A 21,824-nucleotide genomic window follows, 5' to 3' on the forward strand; every position below is an offset into this window, starting at 1 on the left:
CTAGTCGATGGGCTACCCCACTAGTCATACTCTGACAGGCATCAGGGAATATCTAACTGCGCAGCGATTTTAAAGTAACTGTCAGTGCCCAATCAGAGAGTGAGACATATCCTATTCCTAAGCTGGAAGAATTACTGCCAAAATTAAAAAGTGGAAACTACTTCTCTAAAATAGACCTAGCAGATGTATCCTCCAACTTCCCCTCAATGCAGAATATCAACAGTTTCATACACTTTACATGCTGCATGGGCTTTATCATTTGAAATGCTTAATGTTTAGTATAGCAACTGCTCCTGCCATTTTTCAACGGTTTTTGGAAAAATTAGTACTCAAAGTGGATGCACGCATTAACTATTTAGATGACATCATTGTAACATGGAGAACCACGGAGGAACACCTTCGCAATCTGAAATCTTTATTCAGCTTCTTAAGAGAAGCTGTCCTAAAATGCAGAAAAGAAAAATGTTTTTTTTTTTCCAGCCGGAGATTGAGTACCTCAGCCACATCATTTCCAGCTCAGGCATTCATCCAATGGGTGGGTGGGTGGGTGGGTGGGTGGGTGGGTGGGTGGGTGGGAGGGAGGGAGGGAGGGAGGGAGGGAGAGCACTGGCCATAATCTTCGCATTAAAGAAATTCCAAGTTTTTGTTTTCTGCAACACAACTGAGAATGTCAACGCTGATGCCCTGTCCCGCCTTCCATGGGGACCTGATCCACAGTTCAACAAAGAAGATTTCCTGTGTTTTCACATGGATGAAGAAGCAGTAGCCAGCATAGATTCTCTTCCCAACACCAGCTCAAGGATCGCAGATGAACCCGGTAATGATGAGGTACTCCAACAAGTCCAGAGTCACATACTTCATGGATGGCCTGAACAACAGCCTCCATAGGCTTCTGCAGCATTCCGTCAGTTATTTAATGCTCGCTATCAGCTCATGTGGATCGATGGAGTGATTCCACTCATTTCCGATGAGGGATAGCCTCAAGTAGTCATTCATTATTCTTTATGCCAGCACATCCTGCAACTATTGCACCAAGGTCACTGGGTCCTAAACTAAACTCCTGACTCGCAGTTTCACTTACTGGCTGGGCATGAACAAGGAGATTGAATGACATGTCTATCCTGCCAAAGCCAGCAGGCAGCCCCACGACATTCATTTGCTTCTTGGCCACCATGTGCTCACCCTTAGGAGCAGGTACACATTGGTTTTGCAGGGCCAGTGTTTAACGTCATGTTCTTGATAGTGGTTGATGCTTACTTGAGATTTCCATACGTTGTATGATGCAATCTGTCAACCACCAATCCCATCACAGCCTTAGAAAAAATTTTTGGGATTGGAGGTCTGCTACATGTGCTCGTAACTGACGCTGGTCCACTTTTCACGCCCAGCATGGCATTCGCCACATTCCAACGTGCCGCCTTCCATCCACAATCTAATGGAGAAACTGAGAAGATAGCCCACACTTTCAAATCTCACATGAAGAAATACCTCCACGATCACTCCATGGAAGCATCACTAACTTTTTATTTTGAGCAGTTGGAGGTCCACAGCAGAACTTATCCACAGACAGTAGCCCTGGACCCTCTTGAGCCTGCACATGCCAACGCCACAGCCAGCACAACCACTGCCTGCTTCCAAGTTCTGCCCTGGGACCTTGGTGTGGGCGAAAGGATTTAGCCAGCAACCAGCCTGGATTCCAGGAACAATTGTCCAGCACGGGGGGTTGGAAGGTCTTCAGGGTCCACCTTCCACACAGGGTGGTTCTGCGACATGCTATCAACTTCGTCCCTGACTAGTTTCCCAACAGCTTTTTTCATCGTCCTCCCACACCATCATTACCAGTCCCCTAATTCTCATCCTACCCCAAGCCACCCAGACAGTGTAACACCAGACTTATATATGCCTTTCACTCACAGCCAGCTGACCAATACCACACTCCAACACTAGCGACTTACCCCAGACATCGCCTAGACCAGAGGCTGCCCTTCCCAGACTACGAGACGTTGCCCAATCAGCAACCATGGGCAATTCCGAATAAAGATGAAGACATCCCTCTGACGCCTCCTGCTCCACCTGCTCCGCTGCTGAGGTCCACACCATACAACCTTTACCCCCTGCCAGGGTATTTTTGTCCATATGCTCCTCTGCCCCAAGTCACCAGCAATGCTGAGGACTCAGAGGGGGATCACTTGGATGTGGTGTCATTCGCAGCAGATGCTTCCTCAAGGGGGAAGGCGTGCGGTATCTACCACTATCAAATCTCCGCACCGAATTATTTTGTATCAATGTTGTGTCAATAAACTGTAGAATGGTGATATATTTATTGTGTAATTCCTGGTTATAACACGGCAATTTTTTTTACAGAAGCTTGAAATTTAGCGTGGACTTCAATGCGAAATGCTCTTAATAGTTTCCACACCAAAACTCAATATTGAATTCTATCAGAAAATTCAAAGATACCTGGAAAGTACATCAGCAGGAAGACACAATTATTACTTTCACTGTGCAATAGTGATGGTAATGTTACCGATGACAGTGTAAACTGAAGCAGTGTTACCAAGTACGGCTTTTCAAAATTCCTTCACCAAAGAAGGCAAATCAAATATTCCAGAATTTGAATCAAGAATTGCAGTCAATGTGATAAGTAGATATCCTCAGTGTAGTAAAGCAGCTTAAATTATTTAATAAAGGCAAGTCCACTGGTTCATACTGTATACCTATTAGATTCCTTTCAGGGTATGCTGATGCAATAGCTCCATACTTAGCAATCCCATACAATTGCTATCTTGACGAAAGATTCAAACCTAAAGGTTGGAAAATTGCACAGGTCACATCAATACTCAAGCAAAATAACAGGTGTTATCTGCCGAAGTACAGATTCATATCACTGAGAGCAATTTGCAGCAGGATTTTGGAACACATATTGTGTTTGAACATTATGAATTACTTCAAATAAATAAATCTATTGACACACAGACAGCACAGATTCAGAAAATATCATTCTTGTGCAACGAAATTAGCTCTACATTCTCATGAAATGATGAGTGCTGTCTACAGAGGATCACAAATTGATTGACCGATTGATTGATATTTCTAGATTGCAGAAAGGCTTTTGACACAATTCCTCACAAGTGGTTTCTAATCTAATTGCGTGCCTATAGAATATAATCTCAGTTGTGCAACTGGATTTGTAATTTTCTGTCCCATAGGTCACAGTTTGTAGTAGCTGACAGAATGTCATCAAATGAAACAGAAGCGATATCAGATGTTCCCCATGAAAGTATTATAGGCCCTCTGCTATTTCTAATCTATATAAATGATTTAGGAGGCAATAAGAGCAGCCATCTTAGATTGTTTGTAGATGATGCTGTCATTTACTATCTAGTAAAGTCATCAGAAGATCAAAACCAATCACAAATTGATTTTGACAAGATACCTGTATGGTGCAGAAACTGGCCATTGACCCTAAATAATGGAAAATGTGAGGTCATGCACATGAGTACTAACAGGAATCCTTTAAATTTCTGTTACTTGGTATATCACATAAATCTAAGCTGTCATTTCAAGTAAATACCTAGGAATAAAAATTATGAACAACTTAAATTGCAATGATCACATAGATAATGTATAGTGGGAGATGAACCAAAGGCTACATTTTATTGGTAGAATACATAGAAGATGCAACAAATGCACTAAACAGACTGCCTACACTGTGCTTGTCCATCCTCCGTTAGACTGTTGCCCTGCGGTATGGGATCCGTAACAGATACGACTGATGGAGGACATCAAAAAAGTTTGAAGAAGAGCAGTTCATTCTGTATTATTGCAAAATATGGTAGAGAGTGTCATGGATACGGTACGGCAATCATTAAAACAGAGGCATTTTTTATTGGTACAAGATCTTTCCAGAAAATTTCCATCTCCAACTTTCGTCTGCAAATGTGAAAGTATTTTGTTGTCACCCACCTACATAGGCAGAAATGATCATTGTAACAAAGCAAGAGGAATAAAAGCTCACATGGAAAGATTTAAGTGTTCTTCTTTACTATGTACTGTTCAAGGGTAGAATGACAGAGAAATAAGAGTGAAAGTGTAAATTGTGGAGTACTATTGTAGATATAGTTGTACATTTCGTTATACATTATCATGAGAATTAATTGATTGTTAATTTTCATGATGAAGATCTAACCTTTTAGTTGGAAGTGAAGATCTAATAGGGTAAATGAACATGGAGTCAGAGGGCTAAGCACTGCAGAGTACAATCGCAGCCTCTGAACCTTGTGGTTCAAGACAGTACTGAAAAAACGAAAATGTTTTGTGAATACTGTACATTGATGTCCACGCATGTTGAGTTTTGTTGGTGCAGCATTGCATGAGCCATAGGCAGCCAGTGAGGACAGGATGGCAGCACACTGTTTACAATAACTCAGGTGCATCCAAGATTCTCGGGTGTCCAGCTGGATCGGATCGTCGAAGTTCCACAATATTTTGGCAAATAAGCGTTCCGCCATCATCAGGTGGTGCTGATGGAATGATCTGTCTGCACTGTGTCCGTGGTATTTATGTCCATGGGGTCCCGATTCGTACCCTGGCGCGGCCGGCCGGCCGGTGGAGTGCCGCGTGGTGGGAGGGGTGGGGGTTGCGGCAGCCACACCCGGCGGTAGTCGCATTTCATCACCGTCCGCCTTGGAGGAAGGATCTCGCGTCCACTCGCGCCATTGCTCTTTGATGGTGTTTAATAATGGTTTCCAGGCCTTGCTAAGTTGAAACCCAGTGTCCCTGTTGATGAGGTTACACGTTATGCGAATTTCTATGGCCTCCTTGTAGATAATGTCCCAGTAGGCACTTGTGGCTGTCAGGGTTTTTGTCTCTTCGAATTTTGCTGTGTGTACGGTTTCAATGCAGTGTTCTGCTAGGGCCGAATGGCTGGGTTGGCGTAAGTGGGTGTGACGTTCATGTTCCTTGCATCAGTCTTCGACCGTGCGAACTGTCTGGCCGATGTAGGATTTGCCACAGCCGCATGGGATTTTGTATACGCCCGCTTTCTTAAGGTCTATGTCATCTTTTGCCGTACCTAGTAGGTCACGAATCTTTGCTGGTGATCAGAAGACTGTGTCAATCTTGTGTCGCCTTAACAGTCTCCCTATTTTTGACGACACGTTGCCAGCAAATGGCAGAAAGGCCAGAGCTTGCTTCTCTTCTTTGGGTTGTTCTTCATCTCGGTTCTTGCTGCACTTCTGTAGTCGGAAGGCCCTTTGGATTTTGCAGTTGCCATACCCATTCTTGCGGAACACGGTCTCCAGGTTTTTGAGTTCCGTTGGGAAGTTCTGTTCATCAGAGATCGAGTGTGCTCTATGTACCAATGTGCTGAGCATTCCATTAAGCTGCACTGGATGGTGGCAGCTCGAGGCATGTAGGTACAGGTCAGTGCGTGTCGGCTTGCGGTACACGCTGTGACCAGTGAGCCATCAGACCTACGTTCCCATGGTCTCCATGGTGAAAAGAATGTTACTGTGGACCGAATTTAGATGTTGTAGAAAAATCTGTAGCTGTTCCTGTCCGTGTGGCCAGATGACGAACGTGTCATCCATGTAGCAAAAGGAGCATACAGGTTTCAGTTCGGCAGCTTCCAGTGCTTCCTCTTCGAAATTCTCCATGAACAGGTAGGCCACCACTGGGGAGAGCGGGCTCCCCATGGCTACTCCTTCGATCTGCTCGTGGTATTGACCATTGAAGACAAAAGTACGTAGATGTTAACACATGCCTGAACAGTTGTGTCAGTTCAGGCCCGAATTTCTCACTGATTAAGTGGAGAGAATCTTCCAGCGGGACACGTGTGAATGAGACGACTTCGAAGCTGACCATGATGTCGGATTCTTGTACTGTCATCTCCTTCAGGCGGCCAATGAAGTCTGTCGAGTTCCAGATAGGGTGTGCACATCCGGATCCGGCTGGACACCCGAGAACCTTGGATACAGCACATTCGCCGGGAAAGCCTCAGGTCACAAATAACTCAGGTGTTTAAGCACTGCAAAACAGACAAGACCCAATGCCGCGAACCTGCCAGCACAGGGGGGTCTTAAAAGAAGGGCAAGAGCACTGACACAAGACAGGTCTTCATCTATTGTTTACTTTCAAATATTTTCAATATTTTTATGATAATATCTGTGATAAGGCACACCTGCCTTTCTCTTTAAGCTACACTCTGGCACCGAAGCATTACTTCAGTTACTGAGAATCTGGTTTATGCACATGTGCAAACAACTGTAATAGGTTTTATCAATAAATGCAAATCATCGGACTGAAATATTTCAAACGTAATTACAAATTGAACAAGCCATTCAGTGTGAGCATATCATAAGGACAGCTATTAAGATAACATAAATGCAAGGAAACTGCTTCTTCTTACCAGATTTTTGCCTTTTATACGATGCTGAATTTGGTCTTCAATATATGCTTCCCAAAGCCAGGATGGCTTCTGAACCTTCAGAGCTACTCTTTCACCATAATTATCAGTTGCACACAGTATTCGAGCATAAGAACCTTTTCCTATCTCTTTTATCACTTGATAAATATCATTATCTGAAAATCGGAGATGACAAGTATTACAACGGAGAAAGAAAACATAACATACATGTAGTTCGCTGCATGTCTACATTTAACTGTACAGTCTTGCGAAATTTTCAGATTCAGTTTTGAAATATGAATAATCAGCTTCAGCAGATAATGCTTCATTCTTGACTGATTCATGTCAATTCCAGGAAGAAAGTTAAAGATGGTTTTTATAAGAGCAGTAAAACATGTTCTTGTTTCTGTGTCTCCTAATGAAGGTTCCAAATCTAGTGTCTGTGACTGTTATTCAGTTCAGGCTATGCCAGTCATATTTTCTCTCTTTTCAGTAGTTAGTATGTTAGGCACTTTTTGTTTCAAATAGGATAATATTAAAAGATATATTTCCAGATGTCTAGCATAGCTGGTGTTTACATTTTTCTGAACAATATTTCAAAGGATGACCTACTTATCTTAATAAGCCTCTGTGAGAAATACTGTTAGATTTATCTGCCTTGTGCACTGCATTATCAGACTGAGCTCATCTAAGGTGAAGCACTTTAATTATATAGACATGTTAATGAGTATATGTTGAAATAAAGTGTCATGTCATTACATTAAAACCACTGTTACAGGGCGTTATACCACAATATGAGCCTCAGTTTTTGTCTTGTTTAACATATTTTAAGGTTATCTTTCCCAATGAGTTCATGCAATGCAACTGAATGGACAAGTATTAAGCTGTACATAAAAGATGTTCTGAAAAATTATCAGCTGAATTGATTAAAATATCCAAGCTACTGTGCAGTCGGTCATACATGTCTATCACAAAGAAATCAGTTTTTTCTGCATATTGTTCTCTTTCTTTTTTCCCTCTAATTGTGGGCAAAGCATTCAAGGAAGTGGTGTAGTAGCCTGAAAGTAGTGGCCCACCTGGAGAGAAATGCATTCAGAGCCATGTAAGCTGGCAATAATAGACCAGCAAGTTTGTTTCATGAATTCTGTCGACTATTAACATGAAAAGGGTGCAGTAGTATGCAACTCACGTATTTTCACATTTCGGTGAGATTGCAAAACCGACATAATCTCTAAAAAGGTAACAGAATTATGCCAGTAAATGTGGTAATTCCTTGAGAGACTTCTATACCATTTGTCACATCTAATAAGTTCACCAAACATTGTGCTGAAACTTTTGACAAGAATTATTAGCACTAATGAACAGTTAGTTTTTGAAATAATGCCTGTTAGAACCCAGTTGGACTGATAGACAAGACACTGAGTGGAATAAAAAAATAGGACGTGAACTTTTATACTTTAGAAAACTTACCGATTTTAAGTGTAAATGGAAGCCTTATCCGAGGGGTGGGTTTGCATAGAACTTTTATCCAGCCTCCCTTATTTCTCTCCACAAAGCCAGAGTACTGTAAAAGCTGGCTGATCAAGACATCATCAAATGGATTTATGTCATCTCTGACGTCTCTATAGGAATGTCGTAGATATAATTCTCTGCTCTGAGAGTTATGCCGTTGCTCTGTAATAGGGCAGATATTTTGTATCTCACTGACAGCATGTGATTTATTAATATATGCTACATCCTTTAATGGATTCAGTAACTCTTTGCTTTCACTGACTGGATGTGATGTAAAATTTGCCTCTTGCTGAATTTCTTCTGCCATATTTCTCAGTTTTTTTTCTTCACTAGTTCTTGCATGAATGGGGGGATTTCCAATGCTATGAACAAGAGAGAGACATTTATATTAAAATTTTATAAATGTGTATAAATTTTGAGAACTAATAATAAATCTTGAATACTGAGCTTAAATATTTGAGGAGGCTCATCAGTTTGTACTACTGGCTACAAATCAAGGAGCATCTACAGGCTGTTTCTCAAAGCTATTCTGGCCCATTTGCAGTGCATATTTTAAATAATTGGTGACACAGGCATGTGTTTTCACTAAACATATGAACACTACATGAAAAATATAAATTAAGAACTAATACAACTAACCTAATGAACACACACGAAAAATCTACACAAATCACAGCCTACTACGCTGTACTGACAGGTGGGAAACCTACTCCTAGTTTTCCTGTATGGAAGTTGGAGCATACTTCTGGGGATGGTCATCTCCCTCACAAGTGCTGCTCCCTCTTTAGTTTTAAAAAAGATTATGTATTTAAATTTTTGTTTGTTCGTAAGTAAATCTCTGCAGTCATGGTACACACTGACATCCCTGCACCACAATACCACAGCTTCATGGTAGAAGAGCTAAAATGAAATGGCAAAGCCAATTTTCATTCCATTAATAGTTGTGCCTCCAGTGGCGTGCTGTGGTTTTGTGTTGGGGGAATTTCAATGTGTGCCAAGTCAGCAGGTTCATATCTGTAAACAGACGAAAATTAATTACATCAAAAGGAAAACTGACATAAGAAAACAAACTAAGAAACAGACTTGTTAGTCGATTCTCACAGGAGGTGGAATATCAGCAGTGCCAAATATACAACACTCTCCTAGCTTTCCTGTTTTGAGACTTTGGGGAGTAACAAACAATTGGGTGCCTCTCATCTTTGGGTCTGAGAAACCTGCCCTTCCTTTTTATCTTTCCCTAACCTGTCCTTCTGTCTTCCCCAAGGAAGAAACTTTAGTTCCCAAAATTAGGATAGATTTGTGTACTTTTGTCTGTACCTATCTGCAGTGCAGGTATTACATCTACTGAAGATAAGTATTGATCAGCAATTCTGTCTCATAATTCAACTAAAACCTCTACCATCTGGTGAACAACATGTATGAGACAGGCGAAATACCCTCAGACTTCAAGAAGAATATAATAATTCCAATCCGAAGCAAAGCAGGTGTTGACAGATGCGAAAATTACCGAGCTATCAGTTTAATAAGTCACAGCTGCAAAATACTAACGCAAATTCTTTACAAACAAATGGAAAAACTGGTAGAAGCCGACCTCGGGGAAGATCAGTTTGGATTCCGTAGAAATGTTGGAACACATGAGGCAATAATGACCCTACGACTTATATTAGAAGAAAGATTAAGGAAAGGCAAACCTACGTTTCTAGCATTTGTAGACTTAGAAAAGCTTTTGACAAAGTTGACTGGAATACTCAATACTCTGTTTCAAATTCTGAAGGTGGCCGGGGTAAATCACAGGGAGCGAAAAGCTATTTACAATTTGTACAGATACCAGATGGCAGTTATAAGAGTTGAGGGACATGAAAGGGAAGCAGTGGTTGGGAAGGGAGTGAGACAGGGTTGTACCCTCTCCTTGATGCTATTCAATCAGTATATTGAGCAAGCAGTAAAGGAAACAAAAGAAAAGTTCGGAGTAGGTATTAAAATCCATGGAGAAGAAATAAAAACTTTGAAGTTCGCCCATGACATTATAATTCTGTCAGAGACAGCAAAGGACTTGGAAGAGCAGTTGAGCAGAATGGACAGTGTCTTGAAAGGAGGGTATAAGATGAACATCAACAAAAGCAAAACGAGGATAATGGAATGTGGTCGAATTAAGTCGGGTGATGCTGAGGGAATTAGATAGGAAATGAGACACTTAAAGTAGTAAAAGAATTTTGCTATTTGGGGAGCAAAAGAACTGATGATGGTCGAAGTAGAGAGGATATAAAATGACTGGCAATGACAAGGAAAGCGTTTTTGAAGAAGAGAAATTTGTTAACATCGAGTACAGATTTAAGTGTCAGGAAGTCGTTTCTGAAAGAATTTGTATGGAGTGTAGCCATGTATGGAAGTGAAACATGGACGATAAATAGTTTAGACAAGAAGAGAATAGAAGCTTTAGAAATGTGGTGCTACAGAAGAATGCTGAAGATTAGATGGGTAGATTACATAACTAATGAGGAGGTATTGAATAGAATTGGGGCGAAGAGGAGTTTGTAGCACAACTTGACTAGAAGAAGGGATTGGTTGATAGGACATGTTCTGAGGCATCAAGGGATCACTAATTTAGTACTGGAGGGCAGCGTGGAGGGTAAAAATCGTAGAGGGAGACCAAGAGATGAATACATTAAGCAGATTCAGAGGGATGTAGGCTGCAGTAGGTACTGGGAGATGAAGAAGCTTGCACAGGATTGAGTAGCATGGAGAGCTGCATCAAACCAGTCTCAGGACGGAAGACCACCACCACAACAACAACAACAACAACTTTTTTATATGGTAATTAAAGCTTTATTACTAAACCTTGTACAAAAAACATTGATCACATCGAACCTGTGAATCTATTGAATTCCTACAATAAAGTAGAAGATATAGGGTCTGCAATGAATCAAAAGAATTCACTTGTAACAATTTATTTAGGAATAAAGGAGACGACTCACCAAAAGGCAGAAGTACTGTGTCATCGACAGACACAGAAACAAAAGGTACAGAGTTTGGCTACCTTTCGGAATGCACTTCCTTTTTCTAGCTCTAGGAAAAACATGCACACAGACAGGCACACACCTGTCTCCCTACATTGTATTCAGTCAACTGTCAACTCTTTACTGGCCCATGGTGAGTGTGCTGGGGTTAGATGGGGTGGGGTGAAGGCCAGAGAGAGGAGGGAGGCAGGGAGGGGTTTGGGGAAAAGCATCTAGCAGCATGTGGGAATGAAATCGCGTGCCCAGCCACCTGCCACCTGCCCCCCTAGCTAGCCCACAGACAGCTCTCACTCTTCTACAAGTCCCCCCCCCCCCCCCCTCCCAGAACACTTACTGAGGGCCCATAAAGATCTGGCAGTGGACTGAGCACAATGCACGGAGACAGAGAGGTGTGTGTGTGTGTGTGTGTGTGTGTGTGTGTGTGTGTGTGTGTGTGTGTGTGTTCCTACAACTAAAAAAAAGAAACTGCATTATAAAAGCTAGCCAAGCTCTATACCTTTTGTTTATGAACCTATTGAGCACACAGTGCTTCTGCCTTTCGGTGAGTTGTCTCCTTTATTCTTAAATAATTCATAATTTTCAACAAAAACTTTCCATACATTATCACTTGTGACAGTGGTTTTCGCAAACTGAGGGGGAAAAGAAATTATAAAAAGGCAATAACTTGTAAATATAAAAAAAAGTTTACACAAAATTGGGAATATGACAATGGAATATACTGTATTCTAGATAAAATACAAACAGCAGAGATAGAACAAAGGTTAATATGGAAATCATCATTGATCTTTTTTAGTCATTATCTTGTTCCTATCAGAGGATTTTATAGTAAACAAGGGCCTTTAAGCTATCTAAAAGTAAATAATCAACCATATTAGGGAAAGGATAGACTGCTACTCACTGTAAAGATTACTCGTTGAATTGCAGAAAGACACAATGAAAAGACTGTTACACATTATAGCTTATGGCCAAAGCCTACACACACATATATTCACACAAGCAAGCACATCTCATGTGCACATGACTGCTACCACCAGCAGAGTGGACTGGAATGCTACTGCCACTTGTATAGAAACCTAGGTTGGGGTGGGGAAAGGAGAGGGATAGCAGGGTACAGGAGGGGGAGGGGGAGACAAGAATGCTGTCTCATGGGGTGTGCAGGGACTAGATGGCAGCCTCATGAGACTGTCAGGCACAGTGCCGCAGACTGAGGTGTGGAGGAAAAAAACAAGGAGCGGGAAAGGAGGTGATCATGGAAGATGAAAGGATTGGGGTGAGTGGGGGTGGGGAGGGAAGCAAATAGTGAGGCTGAGGGGATGTGAAAGGGCTAGATGAGAGGACAGAGGGGGCAGAAACTGTTGGATGGGGGATGTGGGGACTGTAGGTTGCATCAGATTGAGACCTGGATAATTTTGCAAGGAGAGAGTGAATTGTCAGGATAACTGCCATCTATGCAGTTCAGAAAAGCTGTTGGTGTAGAGGAGGGTACAGATGGCTTGGGTTTTGAAGCAGCCACAGAGGTAATGCATGTTACTTTCAGTTGCAAATTGTGCCACTGTGTGGTCTATTTCACTCTTGGTCACAGTTTGGTGATGGCTGATCACCCAGGTGAACATTTCGTTGGTAGTCATACCAATATAAAAAGCTGTGCAATGGTTGCAGCAGAGCTGGTATTTAACATGGCTGCTTTCACAGGTAGCCTGTGCTCTGACTGGTAGGATACACCTGTGACAGGACTGGAGTAGGAAGAGTCGGGTGGGTGCATTTGGCAGGTCACCTGGGTCTTCCACAGGGATATGATCTCTGTGGTAAGGAGGTGAGAGGAGTAGGATGTTGTGGAGGTTGAGTGGGTGACAGAACACGACTTTAGGAATGGTGGGAACTTGGGTACTATGTCCCTCATCTCAGGGCATGATGATAGACAGTCAAAGTGCTGAAGAAGGACATGGTTCAGCTGTTTCAGACCAGGATGGCAGTGGGTGACAAAGGGCACACTCTATTGTAGCTGGCTCTTGAGGATGGTGGGAGGATTGGGGTGTGTGTGGAGAATTGTACACAAAATATATTTGCAGTCTAGGTCTGGAGAACAGCGCCTGCCTATGAAGATCTTGGTGAGACACTCAGCATATTGGGAAAGGGGAGTGGCCAGCCAGTATGGGAGCGACTGTTTGGTGTGGAAGGGATGGCACTTGTTAAAATGCAGGTACTGTTGGGTGACGGAGCCTTCGCAGAGGAGGAGGTCAGAGTCCAGACAGGTGGCACACTGGGTTGAGGAGGACCAGGTGAAACAGATTGGAGAGAAGTTATTGAGGTTGCAAAGGAATGAGTATAGGCTGTCTTAGATCTGAGTCCAGATCATGAAGATATCATCAATGAACCTCAACCAGACAAGGGGTTTGGGAGGGTAGGAAGATATCCTCTAGATGACCAATAAACAGGTTGGTATAGGAGGGTGCAGTGCGGGAGCCCATGACTGTGCCACAGCTTTGACCTTCCCTTCAAAGGAGAAGTAGTTATGTGTTAGGATAGTCAGGTGTAGCATTTTATATTGTTGTGACTACCAAGCAGCTGTCCACCCAGATGAATGGCCACCACCAAACAACTGTGGTCAAGAGTGAAGTAAATCACGCTGTGGCACAATATGCAGCTGAACATAACATGCTTGATTTCAATGGCTGATTCACAACCTCGGCCATCTGGATCCTCCCCTCCAACACCAGCTTTTTTGAATTGCACAAATGGAAGTTATCCTCACAGCACACATGGCACTCCCAAAATTATCCCGATCTCAACCTATGGTAACCTACTGTCACCACACCCGCCACTCAACTGTTTCCACCCCCTCTATCCTGTCACCTCCTTCCTTCACGTGCTCTTGCCCTCACTGTGTGCCACCATCTGCTCATGCACCCACCCATCCTTTCCCATTCTTTCCTTTTCTGCTCCCTGTTCTTTACCCCACAGCCCACCATGCACTGCTGCACCTGGCAAGCTCACCAGCCCCTTTGGGCCCTGCCAGGCAGCACTGTCGTCTTCTCACAACCATACCCCACTATCTCTCCCCATTCCCCGTCCCACTCCAGACTGCTATCAGCACGACAGTCACATTCTGGTCTGAGATGCTAGTAGTAGCACTCATGTATATGTGTGTGTGTGTGTGTGTGTGTGTGTGTGTGTGTGTGTGTGTGTGTGTGTGTGTTTTCTTTGCTGAAGAAGGATTTGGTCATAAGCTATGAGTAGCACTCATGTATACGTGTGTGTGTGTGTGTGTGTGTGTGTGTGTGTGTGTGTGTTTTCTTTGCTAAAGAAGGATTTGGTCATAAGCTATGAGTAGCAATTCGTATTGTTGGTATTTCAACCTGGAGTTGACATTACTTAAAAATAAACTATTACCTTTTTGTCCTGTTGCTATTTGCCAAATGAAAAATAGATTTTCGAGCTGGTGTTGATGAAAGTAATGTATGAGCGAACATCTGTGAAGAACAGGTATCTGAGAAAAGTGCACTTTGTCTTGGCTGAAGTTCAAAATAATCTTTGTCCTGTAAAATAAAGTACATAAACTTGTATTACAATAATCAAAATTCCAGGCTGTAAATACAGACAAAGATCAGGAAAAGTAATTGACACTTTGTCTGCTACAGACACATTTGCTACACACTGGCTCACCTCTCGATGGACAACTACAGAAGAACTGCCAGTGGAACCTGCATGTGCTGAGTATTTCTGTAATGCTGAGTTTCTCAGAGTTTTGTTACTGCTGGGGCAAAATAAATACTGTTACTATGGAAGTTATTTTGATTCTTATAGTTTATGGCCTTGAATATTCTGAAGAGATGTACCACTGCACAGATGTATTAAATGCATATCACAACTGAGCAGAATTATGAATTTTAATCCACCAATAGTTCTGACACAGTTTTAGAGGGCCACAATAAAGTGACAAAGCTCTTTGGATTCTAAATTAGCATTCCTTTTTGGTTAACCATTCATAGCACCTGCTGCTCTACATGTACCTTGCACTGTAGTAAAATGTGAATAAATCTATTAAATTATGCTTACATTTTGATAACCCATTATGGGATACTATTTGATGATATGATGTATTAATTTGGGTGCATGACAACTAGATTTTTAGCAACCATACTAAAATCTTTTGAGAGATGAGAGAGGTTAATGGGGATAAAATAGTAAAACTTCAACACACAGTACTATTTGATGTGAAACATGTAACATTTCATTACTGACTAGAAGTTATACTATAGTTTACTTTACACTCTGTGTCATTCAAAGTATACAGTTTTGTCACATACAGATGAGTAAAATATCTTGATGGTCTGTGGTAGTGCTTTAATACAATCCAATTCAAGCCATAGTGATAACTTGTTCATTCCAATTTTGTTGAATCCTTATCCTGCAACAAGTTGGGTAACTTCTCTTCTTGAAATACGAGGGCATTTCAAAAAGTAAAGATACAATGGCTCGCAGTCCTTAAATAGAACATTTATTTAGAAAATGTCAGTTACATCTTATTAACTGGATTATTTGTTATTTTTTGACATAATCAGCCCTGTTATCCAAATATCTGTTAAGTTGGTGCACAAGCTTTTGTATCCCACAGTCATAGAAGGTTGCTGCCTGTTGTCGGAACCACATTTCAACTTCATCTTTGATTTCCTCATCGTCGTGGAATGATTTTCCACCAAGATGTGACTTCAGGTAACGGAACACATGGAAGTCGGTGGGCGCAAGGTCCGGGCTGTATGACGGATGGTCCAATACGTCCCGTTTGAATTGTTTGAGTAGTGGTTTGGTTACGAGCGCTGTGTGAGGCCAAACGTTGTCATGAACCAAGCGGATTCCACTTGTCAACATTCCCCTACATTTGTTTTGAACTGCCCTTTGAAGATGTTTCAAAGTCTGGCAATATGAAGCAGCATTAATTGTCGTTCCAGGAAGCATAAATTCCAACAGAAGAATGCCTTGTCTGTCCCAAAAAACAGAAGCCATGATTTTCTTCACTGAAATCGACGTTTCTTGGCTTTTGGTGAATTCGAACGGCGCCATTGCATTGATTGTTACTTGGATTCAGGTGTATGGTGATAAACCCACGTCTCGTCACCTGTCACAATGTGATCAAGGAACTCATAACCTGCTTCAGCATAGCGTGTGAGGAAGTCGAGTGCAAAGCCCATCCTTTTCTTTTTGTGTTCTTCCGTTAACAGTTTTGGAACCCAGCGCACACACAATTTCCTGTACCCTAAATTAACAATTACAATGTCATAAAGAGTTGTCATTGACACCTCCAGTATGATCTGAAGCAATTATTTCAATATGAGACATCTATTCGCATGAAATGCTTCCTCCGTTCTCCGAAGAAGGGCATCAGAGATCCCAGATGGTCGACCTGTTCTTTGCTCATCATGAACATCGGTCCTACCTTCAGAGAAATGACGACACCATTTCGTTAAATTTTGTTGATTCATAATGTTCCCATAAACAGAAACAATTTCTTTGTGAATATCCGAAGACCATTTGCATGAAGAAAACGTATGACGGAGCGCACTTCGCATTTGGCGGGATTCTGAATTGGCGCAGCCATTTTAAACACGACCTACTCCAACCAGAAGCAACGTTCAACTGCCGAACGACTGCGAGGAGAAAGCTAACGGTTCAAGGTTAACACCAGTGTTGCCAACTTGCTCGCCAAAACTCTTCCGTTCCTCGGGTGTACAGTGTATCTTTACTTTCCGAAATACCCTCGTAAATTCGCTGGATGTGAATGACTTGACCTCAGCTGTATCAGGTATAGATGTACTACCTATTGGTGACATATGAAAATAACTCAGCGACCTTTTCTTGGTGTGCAATACATGTTCATATTAATTGTCCACTGTATCCATATATTTCTTTCACGGCGGTGTTTACACATACCACACATTTGTTAAATTTTTGCATGTCCAGACCATTTTCACAGTAACAGCACATTTAAAACCAGTACCCATTTTAAACTGGGGCTTAAACCCACAGGTTCCATGCCTTGAGGCATGCATGATATCCGAGGAGTGCACAAACTAGTTCAGGTGGCTTCATATGTTACTTGTTCCTTACACTACTGAGTACTTAGAGACAAGAGGGCGGACTGTCCATCTGTAATATGTACACTGTGGAAACAAGATGATGACACAGCTTCAGCTGTTCTGTTTGGTGGCCTATAAATGGGTTTCAACTAAATTTATGTGCATTATAAACAAATGATTGTCTGCGACTGAGCTTTATTTAATTTAGTGATATTTGGTTACTAGTTTTTATTTTATTTTTGATAAATAATTTATGAAAGAAATCTGTACATGCTTCAATGTCCAACCTTTTAAAACTTAATGTATTAAGACAATAATTTGCAATAAACAAACAAAGTGTTTTAACATTATGTTAAGCTGTATCAAAAATAAAGGTATATTTATTTAACTGAGACAATATATGCACTATATTTAAATTTTTGTGATCTGTGTAAGAAATGTATATTGTAAAAACTCATATGCCCAATATTTGTGTTTGTTGGCACACTAATTTGTCTGGAGATTAGATTAATTATTCATTCCATAGATCGACAAAAGAGGGGATCCTTCTGGGTGTGGAACATGTCAGATAAACACATTACAAAAATGTAATTAGAAAAACTTGAGTTTCATTAATCTTAATGATCCTCAGTCAATAAATGGTAAATTATGTACATGAATTAAAATTAAACTTCTAATATTTACAGGTTTAATACTTACATCTGCTTTCATTAAATCCAACATTAACACAGTAGCTAGTTACTTGGGTATTACAACCAAGTATTGTCAAAAATTAAAGTAAATTATTCATTTCAATGATCCTCAGTTAAGAACAGTCAAATTATGTACAAGATTTAAAATTAACCTTCCACTATTTACAGACTTAAGACTTACATCTGCTTTCCATACATCCATCATTCACACAGTAGGTAGTTACTTGGCTGTTACAACCAAGTATTGTCAAAAATTAAAGTATAATAAATTTCCATTCAAATGGTCCAATGCACTTGTTGAGAAATTCATGGATGGAATAGAAGGAGGAGGTCACCAAAAGTTCTTTTAAATTATGTTTAAATTGTGCCTTGTCTGAAACTAAACTCTAGTAACTTATTGAAAATATGCGTTGCTTTTAAATCTTTATGTGTATTGTTCTTATTCCTAGTATTGATACTGTGTATTAAGCAGTTAGTTGTAAAAAGAGATGTATTATTTACAACAAACTTCATTAAGGAAAAAATATACTGAGAAGCTCTGGTTAGTTTGCCCAATTCTTTGAATAGGTTTCGACATGATGTTCTTGGATTTACACTACACATTACTCTTATTATACGCTTCTGTACTATAAAAATTTTTTCTCTGGTTGTAGAGTTACCCCAAAATATGATACCATATGACATAATGGAGTGAAAATAAGCAAAATATGCCAGTTTTTTCATATTTATATTCCTATGTCTGACATCATTCACATTGCACAAACAGACTTGTTTAGGCACTTTAGCATTCGTTAGTATGTCACTCCCAACTGAATTTATTATCAAGTTGTAATCCCAAGAATTTTACACTCTCAACTTCTCCTATGTCCATGTCATCATATTTTATACACATACTAGACAGAAATCTCTTGGAAGTTCTGAACTGCATATAGTGGGCCTCTTAAAAGTTTAATGACAGTGAATTGGCTATGAACCACTTATTAATGTCAGTAAAAATTTGATTAGCTTCCCTTTCTAAATTTATATTTGATTTACTATTTATTGCAATGTTTGTATCATCTGCAAATAAGACAAACTTGGCATCTGGTAATGTAACAGATGACAGATCATTAATATACACAAGAAAAAGTAGTGGACCTCGTATGGAAGCTTGAGGAACACCACATCTAATTTCTTCCCAGTCAGATGATGTCTGATTGTCTACTGCTAAAGTGTAACGTAATGACACCCTTCATTCTCTATTAGTAAAATATGACTGAAACCACTTTGCAGCACTACCAGTAATGCCATAATATTTTAATTTACTTAAAAGTATATTGTGATTCACACAGTCAAAAGCCTTTGACAGGTCACAGAATATGCCCGTATCCTCTAATTTGTTGTCTAATGAATTAAGGACATTTTCACTGTAAGTGTAAATAGCCTTCTCAATATCAGAACCCTTAAGAAACCCAAACTGTGACTTTGACAGTATGTTATTTTCACTAAGGTGCTTAAGGGGACCACACCCTGCCTAACTAACCCATGTTAATTTAGGCAAGTATTTGATGCAGGACCTTAATATTTTTACTGTACGTTACATGATGCTAATAGATTCAACTGTACTAAAATCTACTTTATTCATTAAATAGTTTCCAAGAAATACTTTTTTAAACTCAATAACAAAAAATATTAAGATTTTTCTGCAGAAAATATTTTTTGTGAACTTCCTGATGGGGGAATATTAATGAATGTAGTACCAGAGGTGGCTTTTTATGTTATGCAGAGTCTCTGATAATTTCATTCATTTATCTATAATGGTTTCTGATATAATGGGGCGTATGTAGTGAAAATTTTAGTTTGCGGGAAATTGACTTTAAAGAAAAAACTTTTGAAATTTGTTACTTACAGATAATTAAAACTGTCCTGCTGCATATGATGGCCCTTCTTTGGCCTCTGGCAGGTCTCCCAGCTTGTTTTTCACCTTCCTGGATGTTTGTCTTGCTTTCTTTGCCATATTAGATGCAGACCTGTCTGCATCGGCTATCCTCATTTTATCGCAATGTTGCAGCCCAGTGACCATATTTTCACCAGGATTAATTCCCAGCTTTTTCAGTGCCCAATACTTTCCAATATTACCACAACTGAATGTAATAGCAGTGTCATGAACTTCTAGTTTCATTGTATACATGCCTACAAATACAGTTTTAGAAAGGCGGTTCCAAATTATGCTGTTGAAACATTCATTTGGGTTCTGTGTCTGCCCATGCAGACATTTCCTTAGAAGGTCAGGATGAGCCAAGTCTCTTAAAATAGGTTTAATTGTTGAAATAACAGTAGCAGGAAGAGAATGCTGGTGAGAATAAGATTCTCCAGTTGCCTGAGCCCTATTGTATTTGCACCGCGAATTTTCTCCCGATGGACACAATCCACGGCATGGCTTATCATCAGTACAGGACTAAGGGAAGAATATGGCCCAAACATCTCTCTTCTTGCCTCCAGATTTTCTTTATTTCTCCTAATTGCCTGCCTGTAGTATACCCGCAAGTTTTCTATTTCAGTTTTAGTTAACCGACCCTGCCCGGTCAACAATTTTCCATCTTCTTAATTTTTTCCTCTCGTATCAACAGTTAGTTTTCTCAGCCTTATTCCAAACGTTTTTGAACATGGCCTGCACATTCTATTTTGCTAATAATGGCTTAGAGTTCACCACATTATTGTATGCCTTACTGTCACCATCGCCCGAATATTTGGTGTACCATATGCCTCTTGTTTCTATGGAGCAATGAAATATTTGTTGTACTACATGAACTTCCATACCACCACTTGTTCCTCTAAAATTAGTCACACAGTTGTGTTCTTTATGTTCATTGACTTTACAACACTTGCAATATTTATACATTATATCCACATCTAACACTTTACCGGTGTCTACAATTATGGCAGTCACTACTCCATTCAGAGAAGTATGCCCTCTTTTATGCCAACTTCCATCACGTGCAACTGCAATATCTGAACATCCATCATTTTCTTCCACTGCTTCCCTAGCAGCTAGTTCCATGTTTTCCTCACTGACCTCACATACGGCTTTCTCTAATATTGAAGTCAGTTTTTCAAATTTATTTGGTGGTTGATGTAAGTTCATCACTGAACAAAATGTTCTCCTTGCAGCCATGCCCTTGCCAATGGATTTTACGGCATAAACTAATCTAGTATTGATTTCACAAGGGCCACTTGCATCTGGTTTTGAAGAACTCATAAATGAAATCACAGCTAAGTATTTAGTGCAAATTAAATCCAAAGCAACTGCTAGGCCTTTTCTCCCACTGGCACTCTCACAAATTTTCACACTCTGTGACTCACCACACTATGTACATTGTACAAATTTAGAAATTGCATCTGATAATATTCTCAAATTTATAATAATGTTACTGCACGCCTTGTCACTTACAGTAAAGTCATTGTAACTCTCTTGAAATTGTGAGCTTCTTTGATGATGCACTTGGTGAAGAATTACAATCAGAAATATCGTTGCCAGGCGACATAACCTCTTGTACAGAAAGCTTTCTAAACGTGTTTCCTCTAGATTGTCGTTTCTTGAAAATGCCTTTACGTTTCGTCATCTTCAATAAACACAACAAAAGACACGTAAACAAGAACTGCAAACGAAAGTATAACAACTACTCGGAATCACACTTGAACAAAACTAACCGCGTGTTTGAAAGCGTGTTGTTTACAAACAGCAGAAACAAAAGAATACCGACCATTGCATTCCAAGGATGGGTGTGGCACATAAACACACATGGTAGGAAAATGCTCTTCAAATGCTCGAAAAACATTTTTTTCAGCAAAATCCTTTTCAGAGTACTTAAATAAAACTTTAATCTATCAAAATGTGATGAAAAGCGAAAATTGATTTTTTTCAACCTGAACCATGGTGTGGTCCCCTTAAGTAGAAGCTTGAACATAACCTTTTCAAAGATTTTTGAAAAAGCTGGCAAAAGTGAGATCGGTCAGAAATTTGACAGCATATCTTTGTCCCCTTTCTTGTGGAGAGGTATAACTTCAGCATATTTAACCCAGTCCAGTAATGTTCCTGTGATAAGTGATTGATTACAAAAATAATATGACTAAGCTCACATGA

General features: G+C 40.3%; 1 protein-coding gene across 1 annotated transcript in view; it reads right to left on the bottom strand.

Moving 5' to 3' along the window:
* The window catches only part of LOC124798038 (mitotic checkpoint serine/threonine-protein kinase BUB1-like), a 232,625-nt gene that overhangs the window by 61,742 nt on the left and 149,059 nt on the right, over positions 1–21,824 (bottom strand). The window contains exons 12-14 of the mRNA XM_047261258.1: positions 14,326–14,471; positions 7,877–8,280; positions 6,410–6,582 (exon numbers count right to left, since the gene is read on the bottom strand). Coding sequence (XP_047117214.1) covers positions 6,410–6,582; positions 7,877–8,280; positions 14,326–14,471 — 723 coding nt within the window. The remainder of the gene's footprint in view (positions 1–6,409; positions 6,583–7,876; positions 8,281–14,325; positions 14,472–21,824) is intronic.

This window comes from Schistocerca piceifrons, chromosome 5, assembly GCF_021461385.2.
Source record: "Schistocerca piceifrons isolate TAMUIC-IGC-003096 chromosome 5, iqSchPice1.1, whole genome shotgun sequence".
Lineage (NCBI taxonomy): Eukaryota > Metazoa > Arthropoda > Insecta > Orthoptera > Acrididae > Schistocerca > Schistocerca piceifrons.